This window comes from Pteropus vampyrus, unplaced genomic scaffold (assembly GCF_000151845.1).
Source record: "Pteropus vampyrus isolate Shadow unplaced genomic scaffold, Pvam_2.0 Scaffold5, whole genome shotgun sequence".
In the NCBI taxonomy this organism is placed as follows: Eukaryota; Metazoa; Chordata; class Mammalia; order Chiroptera; family Pteropodidae; genus Pteropus; species Pteropus vampyrus.
Window position 1 is genome coordinate 8,314,720 of NW_011888786.1, and position 23,741 is coordinate 8,338,460.

The 23,741-nt window shown below is 35.5% G+C and overlaps 1 protein-coding gene across 2 annotated transcripts in view; it reads right to left on the reverse strand.

Moving 5' to 3' along the window:
* Window positions 1-5,142: 5,142 nt before the first annotated feature.
* Window positions 5,143-23,741, reverse strand: part of SEPSECS (Sep (O-phosphoserine) tRNA:Sec (selenocysteine) tRNA synthase) — a 30,900-nt gene continuing 12,301 nt past the window's right edge. The window contains exons 7-11 of one of the 2 annotated variants that reach the window (XM_011365296.2): window positions 22,178-22,307; window positions 21,956-22,047; window positions 12,164-12,257; window positions 10,415-10,505; window positions 5,143-9,034 (exon numbers count right to left, since the gene is read on the reverse strand). In XM_011365296.2, coding sequence (XP_011363598.1) covers window positions 8,731-9,034; window positions 10,415-10,505; window positions 12,164-12,257; window positions 21,956-22,047; window positions 22,178-22,307 — 711 coding nt within the window. In that variant the 3' untranslated portion in view covers window positions 5,143-8,730. The remainder of the gene's footprint in view (window positions 9,035-10,414; window positions 10,506-12,163; window positions 12,258-21,955; window positions 22,048-22,177; window positions 22,308-23,741) is intronic. The other variant, XM_011365289.2, reaches the window with a different exon arrangement.

The window sequence follows — 23,741 nt, forward strand, 5'->3', positions numbered from 1 at the left end:
CTCCCACCCCCCACCTTACAGGTCTAATCCACTTTGGGGTTCTAATTTGCAGCCTAATTTGCAGGAAGTTGGTATTGAAACTGAATGATTATTAGATGTGAGTGTGAACTCAAGTCCATTTTTCATGATAGCCAGTGAAACTTGGAGCAGGTCAAATCGTAACTTCTCCAGCATCCTGGAGGGATTGTCAGGAGTCCCTGTAGAGTATGAACAGCCCCATAAATCCAGTTTTATTAATCCGTGGAAAAAAAAGCTGTTAGAAAAACACTGTCTCAAGTACTTTTCAATTTCCTCTCTATGCATTTGTCTAAATTTCACTGGTTCTTCACGTTCTTACCTCTCCCCGTTTCCATTAAAATCTACCCTTAGAGAATCATATTTGGATCCTGATATAAACATTAAAAAAAAAAAAAAAGATAATGGGAAATAAACACTGATAGCATATTTGATGATATCAAGACATTATTGTTAATTATTTTAGGTGTGATAATGATGTTGTGACTAAAAAAAAAATGAGTTCTTTACTTGAAAATACATATTGAAATGTGAGCTACACCTTGAAATGAATGATGCTTGAGCTTTGTTTTAAAATACTAAGGTGGCGTAGGTGAAACTTAGCAACTCGAGTGTCAAAGCTGTGATGGATTCTGGGCTTCATGACATGGTTCTCTCCACTTTTGTATATGTTCGAAATTTTCTATAATAAAAAGATTTAAAAAAAAAAATAACCCACTCTTAGGGAAACATTTGATAAACCCATCCAAACTAAGATGTCATTAACTGATAAGGATAAATAGCAGTTATCTATTTCCTAATGCCACTGCATTTAAATAGGAGAAAGAAGAGATAAGACAAAGAAGTGAATCCAACAGTGACAAGTCAGGCGGGAACGAAGGGGAGGGGGCGAGTGGGCCACTAGGAAAAGGCCCTCAAGCCAAGAGCTCTGAATCCAGTTCCAGTCTCAATTTTCTTTTTTCATCTGACCTAATAGAATTTAATGAAGATCAGGCCAACAAACATAGTTACGTTTTTGAAGTATTATTTCTGATGCTATTTTATTTTCCTTTTTTTTTTTTTATTAGCCATCATTTAACAATAACTACTATCAGAGCACTTGCTATGTATCAGACTCCTTGCAAGGGACTTTACACACATGATTTCATTTGATCTTTATTTCAACCCTTTTAGATATTACTATCCTCATTTTGTGGATGAGTATTTGTGCAAGGTCACTCGGCCACTAAGTGGCAGAGCCAGGGTGGAAGTCTAGCCTCTTAATTACTTCACAGTGACTATAGTACCTTGAAGGAAACTCTTCCTGAAGGTTGGTCATTGGATGATTTACTCCCCGTACATGGACCACTTATGAAAGGTATGCTACATCATTCAGTCTTGCCTTATACTTATAAATAGTGTTCTAAATTGTGAAACAGCCAAAAAATGATGCCAGACTAAAACAACACAATAATCTGTGATGGCCAACAAAGGATATGAAACTGAAAGCAACAACCCAACATGACAAACAAACAGAGACTCTTGGACACGGACTGTGGATTAGCAGTTACCGGGTGGGGAGCAGGGAGGAGATGGGGTAAAAGGGTTACATATCTGGTGATGGAAAGAAATCTAACTTTGGGTGATCAACACGCAATGCAATATATATACAACATATTATTGAACTGTACACTTGAAACTTATTTGATTTTATTATGTCACTCCAATAATTTTTAATAAAAAAATGAGGCTAATGAACTATACGTGGATGGTATCACTTAAATAGTAGTAAGTAGGTGTACTCTGGAGTTTGGCAGGTCTGTTTAGAGCAAGGGTGAAGAGGGGTGAGAGATGAAAGAGACTAAAAAGTTAGGCAGGGAAGTATAGCCCACCTTGTAGGCCACAGGTATCATAGGTTAGATTCTTTGGGAAGCAGATACTGAGACCAGGTTAAGAATAGATTGACAAGACCGATGCCTTACCATCGGGTAATTAAGAAGTATAAACTGCCAGTTATAAGTCATAGGGATGTAAGGCACAGGGAATATAGTCAATATTGTAATAACTCTGTATGATGACAGATGGTTACCAGCCTTATTGTGGTGATCACTCCATAAGGTATATAAATGTCTAATCACTATATTTTACACCTGAGATTCATATAATATTGTATGTCAACTATAATTTAAAAATAAACTTTAAGAAAAGCTTTAAAAGAAGGGTGCAAAAGGTTTATGGGGGAGTAATGCCTGTATAAAAAAGGGGAGAAGTGGGCTGGGGCAGGGGGAGCCATCAGTCTGTGATGCAGACCCCACAAGTTCAGCCAGCCCCCAGGGGGACTCTGAAGCAAAGACTGCCTGGCAGCGGAGTCCTGTCTTGGGTGGGAAGAGCCAGGCCCCTAGACCACCACGTTGCTCAAATATTGGCCAAAGAGCTTGACTTTGGCTCAAAATCTGAGTTTTGCGCTAACCCTGAAGGAGCTAGCAGCATGGAGGCTGTCAGCTAAGCACACGCCTAGCAGCTGGGTCCCGAGTCTCTTCTTGAATGGACACCAGACTGTTACCTTTTCGTGTCTGCCATGCCAAGTAGAATTTTTGGAGCTCTGTTCTAAAAGCAATGGAAAACCACTGAATAGTTTCGACCAGACAAGATAGGATTTCATGGTTACATAAATATTTAATAATGCCCACTGAATCATTCATACAGCAAATAGTCGAGTGTCTGTCGTGTGCCAGGTGCCGCCTAGGTGCTCAGGATACATGAGGGACAAAACTAAGCGCCTTATCTGATGGAGCTTACATTCCACAGAGAGGGAGAGACAATCGGACATCGTATGTAAATTTCGTAGTATGTTGGACTTTTGCTCCTCAGTGTGGTCCGTGCCAACGGTATCAGTGTCACCTAGGGGTTTGCTAGAAATGCCAGCCACACCCTAGACCTACCGAATTCAAATCTGCATTTTATCAGGAACCCAAGGTGATCCTTATGCAAGGTAAAATTGAGGCTCCGCTCTCAATTTTAACCTTTTAAGCAAGGCTAAAGTCGGGGAGACAACTACAGAATTAAAAAGGGTAGTCCAGGTAGACCTCTTTGAAAAGGGAAACTTTGATTAAAAACATCAAGTAGGTGAAGGAGTTGGTCAAGAACTCTGGGTTGACACGTTTGCGGGCGGAGGGAATAGCGAGAACCAAGGCTCTAAGGTGAAGTGTGTCTACAGTGTTTGAAAGCAAGAGGGCCAGTTTGGCTGGAGCAGAGGGGGCAAGGGTGAAGAGTAGGAAGAAAAGAAGCAGGAAGATAAAGGAGGTAGGGTAGGATGTCCAGATGCTATTACGCCTTTGGGAGCACAGCAAGGATTCTGCTTCTACTCAGTGATTTGGGGAGCCACCCCAAGAATTTGAGCAGATAAGTGATACAATACATGTCTTAAAATGATCACCCTGTCTGTTGTATTGAGAATAGACTGTAAAGGGGCATGGGTAGAAAGCAGGGAGACATTTTTGTGGGTGTGAAGGGGGTACAATATTAATCCAGACAAGGAACATTGATAGTTCAGCCTGGTTGGTAGCAGAAGAGGAGTTGAGAAGTGGTTTGACTCTGGGTAAGTTTTTAAGGTTAATCCAACATGATTTCTTGATGGGTTAGATTTAGGATGTGAGAAAGAGAGGAGGTGAGGGTAAGTCCAAGGTTTTTGGCCTAAACAATTGAAAGAACATAAGTATGATCAGTTCAAGTGGAGAAGGATGTGGGTGGGACAGGTTGCTTGGGAGATCAAGGATTTTCCCTTGGCATGTAGAAGTTGAGGTGTGTTAGACACCCAAGAAATGATTAGTCAGTTTCACACAAGTGTGGAGTTCAGGAAAGAGGTTTGCTAAAGACATAAATTTGGCAGCCATGACCAATCATTCTACTACAGTTATCTAAGAGCTGAATATAATGTACTGCTATGTTTGCAGATTTGCTGATGATATCAAAAACTTTGGTCAGATAATACAATTGATGTGGTAGTCATTGTGACATAAGCTTTGTCTGTGCATCTCTCCTGGATTGTGATCTGAAATTTTAGGTGCTTAAAACAGTTCATGCACTTTATATATGTTTTCTTTTTTTAATTCTCAAATGTAAAACAAAAACTAACTCATATAAACCAAAATAGAAAAACTCTGAAAATAAGAGATGGTCATCTAAAATCAACTATATACCTTTTAATTTCCACTGGAGAATGGACAAAATTCATTGATGACTCCCTCTCAAAAAAGAGCTCTACTAAGTAAACTAGATAATGAATGCATTTTAATTTAAACCTAGAACAACTTGGTATAGTATAGCCTTATTCAGAGCATTATAGGAGATATTAACAGTAAGCGTTATGTTTCAGGCATCGAGTTAATTATTTTACATATACTATCGTCTCACTTAATCCTCAATCCTGTAAGGTTGTACCCATTTCACATAAGATTGAGATTCAGAGACGTTACATATGCGAGCTCACATGGTTAATAAGAACCAGTGCAGAGATCTAACCCCAAATCAAATGAGAACTACCTGCAAAATACAAACAGCATATTTTGGAAATAAAATCTGCTGAAGAAGAAAGTGATAGTAAGTCTATTATATTTTCAAATAAAAGATAAAGTGCTTCCTTTAGAAAAGATTAATTTCAAGGCATTCAACGTTCTATAGTCAACAGATCCTTTAAAAATGGTTGCTGGAATGTTACCTCCTCTCTCTTTAAAAAAATAAAAATCTAGCTCCCTCCCCCACCTCCTATAACTCATGATTCTCATTATAATTATGATTTTTCTTGCTGATATTTGGGCAAGGTGATACTAATGACTGAATCAAAAAATGAGCAAGTAATTTAGTGTTAGTTATCAGTACTTTCAGATTTTATCTGTAACAATGACTGGGGAAAGTAATATAATGCACTGTGAATGATTAAAAATTTATTTCATGTAATATATAATTCATTTTTAAACAGTCTGCAACAAAAATATTTTTGGAAACATCTTTTTCTTTTGGTAAAACAAATAGGTTAGCAATGACTAACAAATGGCTAAAATCCCCCACAATGATACAGTCAAATATAACCTTTCTTCACATTTCTCTAAAAGTTCAAGTTGATACCACTTGATAAAACAAGACAGTATAGACATTTCAATATTTTATTTAAGGCTTTTGACTGAACTGTAGAATATTAGGTGGGAAATCATAAAGATATTCATTAGCCTTGAACTCATCCATCTTACATGTGTACATACTGTAATAACCAAAACGAGCACGAAAGTTAAAAAAAATAAAGCACAAAAGGATGCGATGGGTCTTAGCCCTATATATTAAGAGTGGACATAAAAGATATATAATCAACACAATGTAATAGACAAGGAAAAAACAGTTTACAGGTGTTTTGGTTTTTTTTACTGTTAACAGCATATTCAGTTGTTCTTATCAAATTATTCAGAGGGTATCAAACTTCTGAAATGAACAAACTTCTGTGGATTATTTTTTAGTTACAAAATAAGGTTGGCCTCATGAAATGCAAAACATAACAAAACCATTTAAAGGCTTGGCAGAAATTAGTACATCTTAGAAAGCAGGAAAAGGAAACTCAATGTTTATATGCACCAAATATACACATACGCAAAAAATTTTCTAAGTATAATATGAAGGAGACTCATTGGGTTTTTTGTAGTTAATTGTTGGCTACTTTCCTCCATGAAAGAACACAAGAATTTAACTCTCACAACAAGCTACTAGTTCAAAATTAAAGTAACATCACTGATGTTTAATTTAAATCTTACTAAAACCAATCACAGGCATATAGTCTAAACATAAAAGTACATGCCGTAGCTTAGGCCTCCTTAAAGTTCTTACTACAGGGTGGTTAAAGAAATAGAAACACAAGTAGAGCTATGTGCTGGGCAAAATATTAGCAAAACTTTAATTTATATTTAAATTTATCATTCTGTATGTCAAGTGCCTATTGGCTAAACAAAACTGTATTCAGAAATTCATATTTTATAATTTCATTCAACTAATACAAAAAGCTAAATAGGAAGATTTATAGTTGAACACTGAGTTGCTAAGGCTGGTATCAGGTATCATTCATTCTCTGATAAAGTGAGAATTCATTGGCAGAGGATTTAACAGCCAAACTGAGTGGTGAATTTAAATACCTTTCCCTAAATAACATACTGTGTAGTGACCTAAAGAATATTTTGTGTTATTCAACTTTCTTTTCTGGGCAGACTACCACAGCTCAATGACTTAAAAAACCAAATTCCAAAATTCAACCTGATAGCCTTAGTAAGGACAGTTAAAGGTATAAAGATAGAAGAGATCATCCTCATCAATCATGGGAAAATGTATCATCTGTGCCCCTCTGCCACAGTTCCAGGATAGCTAAGACCAATTATGAGGATTACCAATTAGTACTAGCAATTTAAAATAAAGAACTGTCTGTGCATACTTTTTTTATACTTATATATGGAAATGGGAGAGAGCAGAGCAGAAGAAGGTCTGAATATGCAAAACCTACAACACCCCTTCAAAAACTTATGAATTCTATGATCTCAAGGTCAAATTTAAATCAGCAAGAATAGAGCTGGAATTCCAAAACCTCTGAAAAGAAAAGGGCTAATAATAAAAACTGCAGCTGATTTTATGCACCAGGAATGAAATGTTATAACATATCTATCATTCACATGCAGGTTCATGTAATTTATCTTCAATAAGAATTATTATCTGTTTAGCAGCTGAAGCCCAGGAACTGCTGATACACTGCAGATGAGAAAACATTTGCTAGTCTCTCTGCTCTGGTCTTTCTTAAGCTAAATGATGATCACGCAATGGAGATCACTTGTTCTAGAAACGTTTTGTTTACGTGCACAGTCAGCTGCACTTCCAGCACTTGTATCGGCAACATCGCTTCGTTCCCTTTCACAGACTCTAGAGGTTCTGCTGTGACTCTTCAGCTTTATCAGTGCTACAATTCCATCCCAAATCCGCATAGAAAACATTATACAACTTTTAAATCCAGGATTTACTCCTTTCAAATTAGTTGTTATAGCTCTTTTTAAAACAGATATTTAATATATTTGAGCCCCAAAGATACAGTAATTTAAAAGTAACTTTTACAATATTTATTACATACTGTATCTCAACACAGTCCTGACTTCCAAGGTTGTCGAGCTAGTGTCTCAAGTATTAACTTACACATTAACGGCAGTGCTGTCTGAGCTCATATTTGACACAGTTCACATTGCCGATCAATAAAGAAAAATACAATCCGGAAATCAAGGTGGCATTTTCTACTGCAGTGTTTTCAAAAGTATGGTTAATGAATGTTAACAAGTATTTCACTTTAAAAAACAGGTTCCATCTTTAGATAAGGATACATTCAAAATGGTTTCAAAGGAATTCTTAGAGCATTTAATATGCCAACAGGCAGCTGTGCAAAGTCGTCAAATTATTTTTCCACAGAACTGTTTATTTCCATGAGCATCTCTTAGGAATAATGCTCCACAGAGCAGGTCTTGAGAAACACAGCTTCAGCATTTGGTATAGTCAGAAGCTTCACTAATTCCTCAGACTATGAGACATCGGTCTATTTCTTAAAATTAACAACAAAAATAACCGTTTAAGCCCGTAAGTCTGGAATTTCAGACTCAGAAAGTGAGCACTTGGGCAGGGAGTGGGGAATACACCTGTTTATCATATTACTTCATTTTTGCTTCCCTAGTAAAATATGTTCCAAACTACCCATGTTAACCCACTCTTACTGATGGCTGTGCACAACACCTGAACAAACTAACTAATAAACAAAGGCTGCTTAAAGCAAAAACTGTGGAATAAAGTTTTCACTTGCCCAAATACACAAATGCCATTTAAAATCATTTATAATTACATGTTTAGAACTAGTAACCCTGGTTATCACTTAAGAGTCTATATACTGTATATAATTAGATAATATTATAGAGCTATCTTTGAAGCACAATTGAATAATTAAAGATGCTATGGAAAACTCTTGAGTTCATTTACTTTAGAGTAGTGTTTCTCAACCTTAGCACTACTGAGATTCGGGCTAGATATTTCTTTGTTTTGGAAAGTTGTCTTGTCCATTGTAGAAATTAAATGTTATCTCAATTGCATCCCACCAGTCATGACAACCAAAAATGTCCCCAACATATTGCTTAGATATAAGCAGATCATTACCAGTTGAGAACCATCACTGCTGAGAGAAAATTAAAGTTTATACCTTGATTCTGCTCTCCTGGGAAATGTCAATTTTATAGGCATACTGTGACTTAAAAGTATCAATAGCATCTAGTAATTTAGTAGCATGAGAGATCTTTCTAAATTCTATGTGATCAGAAACATAACGAATTTGTGAATCGTAGAGAATAGGAGGAAGCAGTCTACACATTTCAAAGAGAATTAGGGGTAATTTTACTATCATATCAGTTAAGAATTTTCTGAAACATGCTTAACTGACAAATATTTTAACAACTGGAAAAATGCTAATTGTATATTATAATCTGTTAAGGATCATGACTGAGGCAGTGCGAGAATAAAAACATAACAATCATAAATGGCTAACTCAAACCACATTCTATTCCTCGACTAAACATTCTCCATAAAATTCTCAATTCGAAAATCTCAAGTCTTGTCATTAAACTGCTTGCTTGCACTGTCAGCTCATCATTTCTTTCAAATTATCAAAAAGAAACCCTCCACATGTCATGAAGAATCCTGGTATGTGTCAAGAAGTACATTATCTAGTTTTAAATCCATGTCTTCAACATCCACATCTTCAGTTTTGTCATGCTTGTCAACTCCAGATACATTACTCTCTTTATTTTGTTCTTTTCTTACTGTCTTTAAACACTTGTCAAGTCTCTTTATGAACACGTCCACATCCTGTACCTGCATTCCGATGCCTGATGCAGCATTGAGGTAAGCACAAGGGTAATTATTTGTATGTGACATAAAGCCTCTGAAAGTGTAGCCACTCACAGTTTGCATAGACCCAGGAAGCACAACCCTGAAAGGGAAAAGACGTACTGATTTACTATGTCGGGTGATATTAACAGAATATCCCCCACAAGCAACAACAAAATCTGTGTTACTTAGCCTTACATCCACTCATTAAGAAGTTTAAAAACAGGCATAAATCATAGGCTATGAAGGCACTTAAAAGAAAAAGTATACAACACACAGCAATTTTACCAGGAAAAGTAATGTTTGCTGATCACCATTTACTTATCTTCTATTAAAGAGGTATAAACTCTAGGAATCGCAAACACCTCTACATCTTCTTCAAAGAAGTAAAAAGAAAATGATTTCTGTTTTTGTACCAAATATGGAATCTGACTTCATATATATACACTTTAATGGAATGGTGAAATTTTTAAGTCAAACCACTTTGATTAATTGCCGTGTGTCACCTCAAACAATCAACAAACTAAAATGACACCTATCTGGTCAGTGCTATGCAATGGAGAGTATTAAAGCAAGGATCCAAAAGAAATTACGTAACTGTTTACAGTGGGGTAGTGGTCAGCAATCAGTAATATTCAGCAATGGTACAACCTTCTTTAAGCTTGATTTCATTGGCATACCTGATATAAGCAGATTTCTAAGTACTTTTTTTTTTTAAGTCAATTAAGATCAATTTAAGCATAAAGACAAATAGTGGCAACTCTAAAAGGCCAATAAAACTATTTTAGAAGTGTCAAAACTATGCTGTATTTTACAGATATAGTTCATCAAGGTAAAAGCTGAGTTAATTTAAGATCTTTTTTTAAGTTGTCCTTTGTTATGAAATCTCTAACCTCTGGTAGTCAGAGAAAAGTACTTTAATAGAAGAATGTACAGCAGAGTACTCAGAACAAGATATTTCTTTTCAAGTCATTTCTCTCTCTGACCTCATCAAATAAAAAATGAAAAATGAAATTAATTTTTAAGCCATGTACATAAGAGAGCAAAAAGTACATTTTCCAAAGACAGTACTTAGACAAGAATCGCGAAACCTTTTTAGTTTAGGAAATGGGCTTTTCCTTAAAAACATTTTCACTAAAAACATTTAGTAATGAAGATGCTTATTTCTAACACCATTATGTGACGCCACTGAAGATGATCTAATAAAGGAAAATAAAGACAAAAATTTATACAGAAAGGCAATGAAACAGTTTCTATATGTCTATTATAACAAACAAGATTCATAACTTTCTGTGACTACTGCAAGTGTAGGCAGTCCACAGGTGGGCCTTCCAGATTCTCTACCTCATAATTCTTTTAGCCTATGATGAATTCTTAGGGGTAGTTTGGCATATACTTGGGGGACTATTGTTAAGGAAAGGTACTTTATTAGCGTTAACTTTTAAAAGCCAAATAAATCCAAGCCTCTTTTACACAGACTTACCTGGCTCCAGAAACCTGTCTGGTAAAAAGCATTGAGCCGAGGTGAGTGACAGCTTTGTCATGCTGTTCATTTAGTGTCTTAAGTGTCATGGCTGAAAAAGAAAAAAGTATCCCAATGAGCCTTGGTTAACCAGCACGAAAATCACTCAAAAAACACACTTAATAATGGAGACATTACTTTTTTTTATTGTGTTAAAATATACACAACATGAAATTTATCATCTTAACCACTTAAAAATGTATGTTTGGTGGTATTAAATGCATTCATCGTTGTGTAACCATCAGCACCATTCATCCATCCCCATAATTCTTTACATCTAGTAAAACTTAAACTGTATACGTATTAAAAAATAACTCCCCGCAGCCCCTGACAACCACTGTTATACTTTCTGTCTCTACGATTTTGACTACTCTAAGTACCTCAGATAAATTGAATCATGTGGTATTTGTCTTTTTGTGACTGGCTTATTTCAGACGTTACTTTTTATTCATTGTCAAGAGGCATGATTTTACTTTAATGCACTTAATAAATTATATTAAGGACCTGTTTGCATATCAGACAAAAATATGTTAATATAAACTGAATCGGACAGAACTTCCATATCACACTTCTAAAGAGTGAATTTTCCAATTAAAAAGATGAAACAATGGTATGATCAATATGGAAGTTTATTCAAATTCAATCATGTTTTAAGAACTTGTAAAATGAGAATGTGGGATGTATTCTAGCACATATATAAGACTAAACTATGATCACCTCTACATATAGAAATGAAAATTACCTTCTTAAGGTTATGTGGGTAAGCTGTAATCTAGTCATACCACCAACCACCACTACTAGTTACCATTTCCTGAAGATGGACTTACCACACTAGATCGTTTACAAAATAATCTCAATAATTCTTTAACAATTTTGTATGTGAGGAATCATTATCTCTATTTTATAGATAGTTACAGGATAGTACATGGCAGAATTCAGATTCAAACCATACCATATCACCTTCTATAACAGTTACATAGATAGATTATAAACCAGCAAGGACTGACTAAAGTGGGTTTTATTATATATCGACAGCCAAATAGTTTTTCATGGAAGCCTATTTCTGAAAAAGGTTTCATTTAGAGATGACTATTTCCTTGCTTTCCTCAGATACACGTGCAATATGAAACATATTACACTGCATACAGTCACAAAAGGATAATTATGGAGCTTAAAGATTACTGAAAATGCATACAAAATCAACATTTATATTATCCTATTTAGTAGCTCTTGTACTACATAACAAAAATACACAGTCCTTATACAAAGAAAATTATCATAAATACAGACTTCTCTAACATTGAAATGCTCAAGAAAACAAATAATAGCATTAAAAACAATATAACCACCACCTTACCTTCTCATATTATGGTGTTTTGTTAACCGGTAGAAATTTTTTAATATTTACATAGAGTTCTTAGTAGTAACTAAATTATTTTGGTTAGAAACGAATGTTAAAGTATTTTCTGTATGTTCATTATAATTCTATTGATTTGGATCCTTTCAGTACATAGTTTTTATCTTAGAAATACATACCTTAAAGCATTTCTAAAGCCTAACTAAACTTTTTCAATTTACAAAGTAATACTGTAATAAATTCAGAAATATCACTGTAACCAGAAAGAATTCATACGCTTTCTAGTAATACCAGCTTCCTGCTGAGAATGGTTCAGAAGTGCTGATATTTTTTTTTCCCCCCAAAAAAATTACCTAAAGATATGGGATTGTGAGGTGTATGCAACAGTCTTTCATTGTAGGCTTCTGACAGCTTCTTTACTTGGATGGACAAATATGAAAATACTTCCTGCAACAACAAAATGTTAAACTTAAATAAAATCAAATAAGTACTTACTGCAAATTGCCAGATTTAATAAGACAAAATCTGATTGGTGTGAAGTCTGTGCTGTAAATTAAACTCATTCATGGGCCTTAGGAGCAATTCTTTCCTTTGTTGCAATATAGTGAGATTCAAAGTTGCCACAACTATCAGAAACCACAGGATTTAGGTAAAGAAGGCAATGAACTAGCACATTTTTCCTGCTCCGGAGCTATTATGTATCAATCACAAATCCATCCTCTTTTCTGAACCTCCAGGGCTACTGCTCTGGTCCAAGCAGCTGTCAACCCCTTCCCTGGACAACAGCAATGCATTCTAAATGATTTCTCTGCCTCCTGTCCTGCCCCTCTACAATCTGTTCAACACACAGAGTCCAGAGAAGCCTTTTAAAAGCATAAATTAGATCATGTCCCTCCCAATGACTTAGTCCTGTAAGTATTAAAAAAACTTTTCATCTATAAGGCCCCAAATGATCTGGCCCAGCCAACATGCCCAACTCAGCAACTATCCCTCTCTCGCACTGACCATGGTGCCAGCTACATCAGCCTCCTTTCCAACAAAAGAACATGCCAAGCTCATTCTAGTGTCAGAACCTTTACGTCTGCTTCCGCTCGACTTGGAAAGCTCTTCTCCCAGATCATTCCATGAGTGGTCCCTTTTGTCACGCACTAAGGAGATCTTCCTTTATTATTTCCCTATAAAAGTAGTTCTCTGACTCTGCCCACTTCCAGCTCTCAGTCTACCTCTAATACCATTACCTGTTTTTGGTTCCTTCACTATACTTATCACAACCAGAAAGTATCTCATTTATCTGCTTAAGTGAACAATGCCTATGACGACCAACTAGAATGGAAAAACTCCTTTAAAGCATGGACTCTGTCTTCTTCGCCATTGTTTTCTCAACACCAAGAAAAATGTGCCAGGGTTTTAGAATGTAAGTAACTTAGGAAGGAGTAGTTAAAAATGGATTTCCTTTAAATTATATAAATTTAAAGTTAATAATTCCCTCAACTCAAAAAATATAGCAAAAACTAAAAATTGTATTCTTGATCCTACTCTAGAAAATAATGTATATCTAACAATAGAAATTAAAAAAATATATTTTACAAGTATAAAATTTCATGTGCACATGTATGTAAGTAGGAATTTAACGAAGTTACAATAAATATTAAGTTGGCACTTGTTTGACCTAAAGTTAAACTTTCTTCTCCTAGTAAGCCCTTTCAAGAGTATTAAAATGAGAATTTGCCAAAAAAAGTCTGTCCCTAAACAAATCCACTTGCACTGACTGCCTCCAGCCACAGTCAAACCTATAAACTCTAAAGATACACACTCCTAAGAGCCAAGGGCCAACAGAATATCCTGTTGGGGAGACAGCAGGAAACGATACTTCTCCAATTTCAAAGGCCACACAAAAGCTGCTTCAGTTTTCTGTAAGGTGAGGGTTGCACGGTCTGATCCCACACTGGGGCTTAGAATAGCTTTTTCATGTCTAAAGCACATAGATGACTAACTCCATCTTTTGTTAGGTAAAGATTAAGAGGAAAATTCCTACCAAGTTTATGAATTATTGAGTCTACTGAAGACCACAAATATTTTTACTCTCGTCGACACAATATATTTTACATTCTGACCTGAAAAAAATTTAAACTAATTGCTGTCCTTAAATTTTTAGGAGATACTATAAGATCAATTCTTGGCATGTCAGAACTATGAAATCTTAGATCTGTAAAAGAAATGGATTTTTTTAATATTCAAAAAGTTATCCACATTTGTCATACCTAATGAACCTATGAGTAAGTGTTACTGATACAAGTGATAAGCCTTTCTCTTTTGTTATTTAAAAAAAAAGTGTAGAGAAATATTTAAGGAGGCAAATGTTATCACTGGAAACAGAAAAAAGAAGTTATTGTAGGCATCTTTTCCTAGAAATATAAAGATTTCTGGCACCTCCTTCTTAAACTAATATTCCGATATTCACTTCAGAAGGTGAAACAGTAAGATAATCAAATGGAATAAAGAAATCAAGCAACTGGAACAATTCATAATCTTTTAGCACCATACCAGTGATGATGAAGAGTAGAATTTATATATTTTCATCTACTATAAAGTAACTAGAGCACTAATTTAAATGCTCTATATCGTTTTTTAAAAAGTCACATTTCGATTTATATATTAATTGCTCAATTTTCATCTATATTATAAACCACAGTCTTAATTTGTATCTGTCTAATTCTCTTACTCTCAAATTCATCAACCTCTCACAAGCAGAAACAAATGTGACAGCCAGGAAATGCCTTTTATAGACTCTTACATTTTCCCTGCTAATAGTAACAATAAAAAACTTGTTTCAGTGGTGAGGGCCAATTTAAAATATTTATCTAGTATGGCTGCCACAATAATCACCATTGTGGTCACACATGGAGAGTACAGCTGACCCTTCAACAGCCTGAGTCTGAACTACACAGGTGCACTTATATGCAGATTTTCTTCAATAAATAGAGTTGGCTCTCTGTTTTCCACGAGTTCTCATCTATGGATTCAACCAAAATGGATTGAAAAAAGTATTTTTGATCCACAGTTTGGAATCTATGGGTGTGGAGGGCTGATTATCTGCACTGTTCTACGTCATTTTATATATGGGACTTGAGCATTTGCAGATTTTGGTATCGGAGGGGGTCTGAGAACCAACCCCCTACAGATACCAAGGGTGCACTGCAGTTAAGCTTTGGGAAAGTCAGAGTTATACATGGATTTTCAATGTGCAAGGGTTGGTGCCCCAACCCTGCTGTTCAAGGGTCAACTATACTTAATTTACACTTAGCTACTTCTAAAGAGAGAGGAAATGTTTCCTTAGTAACATCCCTAGACAGCGTTTTTAAACTTACGATGCATTAAAAATACGTGGCTATTAAAAAACTGAGATTTCCCCCAATATTCAACTTCTAAAACTTTAACAAATTAGTTTTACCAGTTCTATCAATCACTTGCTAATGCCCCTAGAATTCAGTTTTAATGAAGCTAACATTAAGAAAGAAATCTTGACTATAAACATATTACTAAGATAACTAAATCTCATATAGATCACTAGTATGGGAATAATTAGACAAAATATTTGTGAGTTAAGTTCACATCTATCTGCAAATATTTACAGTATCTCTACTCTGTGTAAAAGGTTATGATAGGTAACCCAATAAGCAAAGAAGCTTAAATTATCTTAAAGCTCAATATACTGAATCCTACAATATTCCACATATTAAGGTCCTAAATGCTTTCCCATTAATGTCACTACATTAAAATATATCGTTTAGGAGACTGTACACTATTTCCTACACTAATACTTAGCTAAGCAGTTTTTTACCTGATATATTAAAGGTGCTACAGAACCTGCACAATTTTTTTGCTACAGTTAAATCTATAACTGACATTTATTATAAAATACTCTGTAAAGGGAGAAATTTATAAGCACCCCAAGCAAAGGTATATAGAAAGATCTTACTTATAAGAAATGAAATATTATTGATTTTCTATGTCTTTTGTGCTGTATTTAACTTAATTTTAAAAGACTCTTCACTAGAGATAAGCTGAACTGTATACCTTAATGCTAATGTCAGCTATATTTCTAGAAAATACAAAACTTTACACCATAGTTCAAGATGTTAATGGAAGAGAAGCTGAATTATATTAAGCATTACCTTTCAAATGGCCTTTTGCAAATTGATTTGCAGTCATGAAACCCAACATTCAGCCTATCCCTTCCCATAACCCAAAGATGCACACAATTCATTACATTTTAAAGAAAAAGGTCTTATGTAATCACATTTTTTGAAACATACTATTTCATGCTAGAGGATAAGGTGAAAATAGAACTTCGCGTATTATTACAGTACGTCTCATGTGGTGGGTAAATAAATCAAAAAGGAAACTTAACAAGTAGTCTAGTATTTCAATGATAACATGAAAGGATGGACTAAATATAAATAGACTGTAGGTACACATCCCTGCACAGATGTCCATACTTGAAGATAACAGTATAAACGCACTGTGCTGCTTCTGTGACTGTGACCAGACAAATGGACCCAGGCATACTCGGCATTCTTGCACCGCAGGCTAATGCACTGCTTTCAAATTCTTCTGTTGAGGCCCCACCTTCAGGCCTGAAATCTCAGGCTTCTGTTGAGATTCAACTACTCCACTTTTAGGACTGCAGATCTACTAACGCTTCCAAATTCAGCTTTGTTATAGGATATTGTTTGCAACTGTGTCTGGTGTTCTTTTAGAAGTTAGTTTGTCCGCCAAGCTTCAGCTAACGAATTCCAGCCACTGGAACAGCCATTCTACTATCATTCCTCTTCTGCAGTTGTCCAATTCAGCAAACATTTGCAACCATGATTATCTGCCTGCCCTGTTCAATAAAGCGGTCTTCTAAAAGAAAAGCTAAGCAGAATAATGGTCTTCTCCGGAAGCAAAACAGAAGTGAGGATAAATTTCACAGATTGATCTTTATTTCTGCATAGAGAAACTCAAAGAAGCAGTTTCTTAAATTTGAACCCCTTTTCTTAAAGGCCTTCTCAGTTACATTCATGGTCATTTCTCCCCTCAATAAAGCAGATGTGTTGATCAGGAAGGGCCAAGGGCAAAGAGGTTCATTTCACACACACAGTGCCACTCTCTCTGATCCTTTCACCCTTCAAAAGAGAAGGCTTGAGAAGGAATGGCTTCAAGCTGAGTTCTTGTCTGCCTCTACTGTGCAAAAGATAAAGCCTTTTCTGAAGAGATATACTAGATGAAATAACCTCTAAAAATATCATTGTGGTGAATAAGGGCATAGAATAAAAAAAAATCCTACGTTTTCTTTTAACACTCTTTTTTTAGTAGGCAATAACGCGATAATATAAAAAGGAGCTCTCAGTGATGGTATATAAATAGCTCTGGCTGAAGCAAAATAGCTTTGCCTCAGCTTCTCCAGAGCTGAACCAATAAAACTATCACGATTAAATTTTCACAGTTCAAAAGCAAGTTTATTTAAACAAAAGCCCTTATTTTTGCAACAAAGCCAATCAAAAAAACAATATTTGTGCTACATATATGCAATTATGGTTTATGGAGGACATCGATATATTTCAAAGAAAAGAGTTGCCTGTTGAATGAAGTTGTTAAAGAACAACTTTTACTCACTTACAATGACAGAGTTCTCAAATGAGCATTCTAATACTTTGAAGATTACTACTGCAGATAGTCTCTATCGTAAGTAAATTCTATACAAAGAATTTTAAAATCAATTAATACAACAGAGCTTTTGGAGTTTTACATACCTACACTAGGTAAGAATGGCAGGTCACTAGATCATCACTTTTATGGCTCAAATGCCTACTACAGAGCCAATAAACGCTCCCTCTGTACCAGAGGCAATCAGAGGGGAGTGGTAAGACAAAGTGCAGAGACTTTAGATCACAAAGGCCTGAGTTTCAGTGGCAGTTCTGGTACTTATATATGGTCTTTGGATAAGTATGTGACTTTCAGAGCCTCAATTCCGTCTGTAAAATGGGGGTCATACCTACCTCCTAAACTTTGAGTAGTATGAAATAATAGATACGATGAGCCTGATGGAGTTCTGGGCATACAGTAGACATTTGTAAAAATGTTTGTCTCCTTACTCATTTACTTTTCCCTTAGCCTAAAAATGTTTTCAGATTAAAAGAACTAATGTTAGCTAACAGGTCTCCTATAAACACATACTAATTCCCTGTAGCTACAAACCTATTCTTGTCCTGTTCCTGTTTATTCCAATCTGTCTAGATAAAAGGAAAAGAACAAAGATTCAGATGTTGCTAAGAGATTTACCTCTTGAAATCTGAGATGGAGCCATCCAATTCATAAATATCACTAGAACATAAAATTTCTCCCATAAAATACTTATCCAATAATGAACAAAGTCCTATGAAAAGTAGAGCTGGGTTGCCATCTGAAGCCATTCACCAGCTGAGCTACATACTCCTGCAGATCATTCTCAAAGCAGGTGGATTTTCACTCATGCTAAGCACAACATACACGTGCATGGGCCTCTGGAATCATTTACAGGTAGCTGAAACTTTTAAAGTCAAACTCTAAATGTCAAAAGTCAGAAGAAGAATCATGGTGTAAAGGAAATTCTTAGATTCCAAAATGATGACAAAACCCTCTTAAAATCAACAACTCCAAAATCCTAATGTAAGAAAAATGCTGTGGAAGAGGAGCACCAGCTGAGAAGGAAGTCCCATTTCCAGAAGTGCAGTACCTGTTATACACAACAGGTAATCACTCTTTTACTTCATTCCTTTTTACAAGTTTTCAACTATACCCATACAGGGAGATGTTTCTGTAAGAACATCTAACTTAATGGAAGTCAGCGTCGAAATGTTATTTGCTTTCTGACTAACTTTCCAAAAAGATACTTATAGTGTGTAAAACAAGGGATGACTATACAACAGTGAACCAATGTATTCCCAAATACTCTGCAGTGGTTCACTCAACAAACATCTGATGAGCATCTACTATGTATCAAGCAAAGGAAGCCAAGATTAGAAGGACTGATGGCAAACTCAAAGGTGCACAGTGGTCTAGACTACCCATAATCAAGGCCCAAGTTTCATTACAGATACCTGATGGTAATTTTTTAGGGAATGTGCATTCAGATTATCAGTTTAATTTGCTAATTATATAAGTTTAATTTGCTAATTAAATAAGTTTAATTACAAAATCGCTAAAGACATATTTACTATAGCAAATATTTAATGTTATTAGCTATTATTTAGTTTCAAGTACGAAACCAGAAAATACTAAATAGTATGCTTATTTGATATTATAACAGCATATAAAAATTTTTAAGTTTCTATATAATAAATTATACTCTTTAAATATCTAACTTAAAACTTTGTATCAGAGCAATTATATATTCCATTTCCTTAGTTTAAAATGAATTTTTACCCAAACCTGCAGAGTGATCAATATACGGCAAAAAGCAGCTACAATATAAGACTACACTATGACAACTAAAAAGGTCAAAAATAAAAAGCAACTACTTATATTTTCAAGCTTTGATATTTGAGATATTTGTGCAGTCTACCTCAAACACCACAAAATATTATCTACCCATAAGTATTAAAATTCTATGACATTGTTTTCTCTCCAAGTTTCTGTTATCAGAAACTCCTCTGCTGGTCCCTTTTCTTCTCCCAGACCCCTTTACACTGGAGTGCCCCAGAGCTCAGTTCTTGTACTTCTTTTCTGCTTAGACTCACTCTCTTGCAATCTCATCCAGTCTCTTGACCAATTAACTCCCCAAATTTTTATCTCCAGCCCAGCCCTTTCTCTTAGTACAAGACTCATATCCCACTCTCTACGTGACATCTCTATCTAGATGTCAATGGATATCCTGAATTCAATTTTGCTGGGAACTGAACTACTGGTGTTCTCCGGAGGCCCACAGGCTTACCCATCTCAGTTAATGGCCCCTCCGTCCTTCCAACTGCACAAGTCACAAATTTCAGAACCATTCCTGACTTCTCTCTTTCTCTCATACAATATATTCATCAGGAACTCCTCTTGGCTCAAAACAGACCTAGAATCCAACCACTTCTCATCACCTCCATTGTCACTATCTAGATATAAGCTAACATCACTTCTTAACTACTGTAAAAGCCTAATAGGTATCCCAACTTCTACCCTGCCTGCCCCCGCCCCCCGCCTCCTACTGTCAACACAGCAACCAAAGTGATCTTTCAAAATATAAGTCAGATCATGATACTCTTCTATTCAAAATCCTCCAGTGGTTCCTTATTTAACTCAGAATTTGAGGCAAAGACCTCACTATGGCTTAGAAAGCCCTGCATGATCAGCCCACCCCCATCACCTCCCTGACTTTGGCTCTCAAAACTCTCCATGCTCACTTTGCTCCGGCCCTCTTTACTAGCTCTCTTTACTGCCCTAGTCCTTATACTGGCTTTCTGCCTGAAACTCCATCACACATGTACGCTCCCTCAGACTTCTCCATGTTGACTCGAATGTCACCTTAAAATGAGGCCCGCCCTAACCATTGTATTTAAAAAAATCAGTTCCCACTACCACCACATCATCATTCCTAATTCTCATTTTACTCTATTCTTTCTTTTTTCCAGAGCACTTTTCACTTTATAATTTACGTATTAAGCCAAATTTTATAATTTATGTTTTATGTTACTTCTTTATTGCTGGTCTCCCCAGTCTGCAATATATATAAGTGCCACAAGAGCTGGCATCTCTATTTATTGATTGCTATATCAATATTATATTCCTAAAACATAATATATGCTTAATAAATATTTAACCAATGAAACTTACCCCACACTCAACTTTATCTACTTTGAATTTCACGAAAACACTGGTCCATACTTTAGACCATGCTACCATAAGTGGGTTTGTCATTGTTTAGATGGTAAGCCCAAGACAGCCTAGTAGGAGTGGAAATGGTTATGAGCTACTATGAGACCATCGTCTTAACATTTCAACCTTACAAAATGTCCGACTTAAAAATTACCAACATAATGTGCTAGATTACTAAATTATAGGCCAACTATCATGATTATAATGCCCATGGTCCAGGAAGTAGCTGTTTTAAGAAATATTCTACAGTCTTTTGGAACTAGAAGTGGCCTGAGATATCAATTGTCTCTTTCATAAATGAGGAAATAAAATCTGTGAGTTAAGTATCTTTTCCATAATGAAACAACTAGTTACCAGAGAGCTAAGACCCTCTCATGTAAACAGATGGCAGTCTTCCTCATCTATAAACAAAGGCTTCATCTGCCGTGTGGAGAAGGTTCCTTGAAAGACTTGCTGAGGTCTTCCCTTGGATACAACAATCTATGACCATGATTACTTTTTGGAGTTTATCAAACTGAAGTTCTAATCATCTAAATTTTTTTCTCGGGTTTATTGAGACAATTACATACAGTAAAATCTTAGATGTCCACTTTTCAGGTGCCCACTTCTCTGAATTTTGACAAACATATACAGTTATGAAACTACTCTCACATTTTACCATGCCAATAGTCCCCTCCCTCAACCCAAGCCTCTGGTAACCACTCATCTTTTACCTGTCCTGATTATTTTTTGCTTTTTCCAAGATGGCATACAAATGAAACCATATAATATGTAGTCTTTTGAATCTGGTTTATTTCATTTAGCATAATGCATTTGAGAGTTATTATGTTATTGCATATATTAGTTTGTTCCTTTTTATTGCTGTGTGTATATGTATCACAATTTGTTTATATACCAGACGATGAGTTTCCAAAAACTAAAAAGAAAAGGCTTGTCCATTTATCCTTCAAGAGCCTCTATCTAAGTGACGATTACGATGAATTTTACTAAACTACGAAGATTCCTTGATGTAGGAGTTTCTCAAAAAAAAAAAAAAAAGCAAAGTCACCTATGCAAGATTCCCCACCATTCTCCTAATATCTGGATAAACGGAATGATAATGATTAATCGCAAATCTCCCAGGGTAGTCCCAGATCAAAGTAAATCCCCTAGGACGATACTAAGTATCTATAATCCAAAGTGATAAACCAATAGGCAAAAACATCAATGATTTGGAGTGCTGTTCTAGTCAGGAGTATTATTTTACACCTAAAGGGAAAGCTTACCTTTCTTTCTTTTAATAGCTTCTTATAGCCATTTGATCCAAGTGATAATAAAGTAATAAGGACATCTAAAGAAGGTGAAGCTGAAGCTCTTCCTGAAATAAGAATGAACAAGTTACATTCAGGAGGGGAAAAAAGCTTTGGAAATTAAGATTTATTATAGTAGCCTATGTACAAATGAAGTTTTTTTTGTTACTCTTTCTGAAGAGCAACTGATTTATTTACCTGGATACATCTTGCTAATTTCTTGAATGAAGGAATCATTAAAGCCAGCAATTATAGCGCCACCTACTGGAACCATAAAATTTTTGTCCAAGCTCTGAACGAAAGCGTCTATTCGACCAACCTGAGCCCCCTAGAATGAAATAACATGTAGTATTACACATTAGTTTTTAGAAGAAGAAACAATGGCTATTAACAAATAACTACCATTAAAACAATTAATGAAAATCAAAATATTTGTATTTCTTTGTAACATCTGTAATATTTTTAGGTATTGAACTGAGTTTTTAAACGCTGCTCCCTGTAGGTGGAAGAGCACTTTCTAGTTTACAACTTGCTTTCATACACAAATCATTTAATGCTCACAATCCTGTGAGGAAAGCAGGGTTTCAGTATCAGTTCAGGTGGTAACTATATTGAAACAGAGCTTTTCCTCCTTCAAATTGGTAAGACAGAGTGGATTCCTCCTGTGCTGCTCATCTGTGATCTTCTATTTAACAATAAAAGTCAACAGTGGGCCCTAAACTATTAAGTAATTTTAAACACCTGTGAGGTTAAGAGTGGCCACCATAACTAATGGACTGCCACCACCCATGTTGCCAATCAATTAGTTATACATTTAAAAGCCTCTCTTTGATGCTAGGATAATATGTTACCTGCATGATCACTTTAAGCAATAAGTTCTGCTCCTACCGCTACTCAGATGACAAAAGAGGAAAAAAAATTATTTTAAACATCAACTAATGGAAATTTTTTCTGTATACTCTTGGCAATATTTCTATATTAATTCATGTTTCCTAATATTATAATCTTAGATGATCTCATTCCACTGCAAATGAACTTCAAGTGAAAATCTAATATTCTGGTGAAAAATTGAATACTTACCAGAAATATAAAACTAAGTTCTAGTTCCCATCCAACACAGTCTATGACCTTCTGTCTAATGTGGCTCAATTTTCTCCTCTTAAAAACAGAGATACTATCTAAATTTCAAATAAGATCATTTTTTTTTCTTTATCTGTGGCTACAGATTTTCAATCTGTATTCACAATCTACATTCCTATTAATATTATAAGCGCATGTGACCTTCATCTTCACAGTTTCTCTCCACATCCATATCTCAGAGAGAAGCAGCAGATAGCTGGCCTAATCTAAGAGACCAGATCCAGGAAACAGGCAGCAGTAAAAGCTGGAGAGGGGAGCTGACTACTCTGGAGGCTATCACAGGATTGTTTAAATCTTAACTTTCCCATTACCCTTTTAATTTCCTCATAAACTATGATTGCAGAAAAATCTCACCATGTCGCAGGAAAACAGAAGCACTAAGAAAATAAGACTAATAGAATAATTGAAAAACATGCAAAGTAGTAGTATATAGAAATAGAGTGCAACAGTTAGAGTTGCCTTTTATTAATACTTAAGTACTGCCCAAGGCTTCCTGAGAGAAACATAAACCTAAACTGGGAGCAGGATTACTATGAGAACAATCAGGGTCCTAGACTTTGCCAAATCCCTTTACCACTAAAACATAGCAAGCACTCAAAGGGCAGCACACTGGACCCAATCT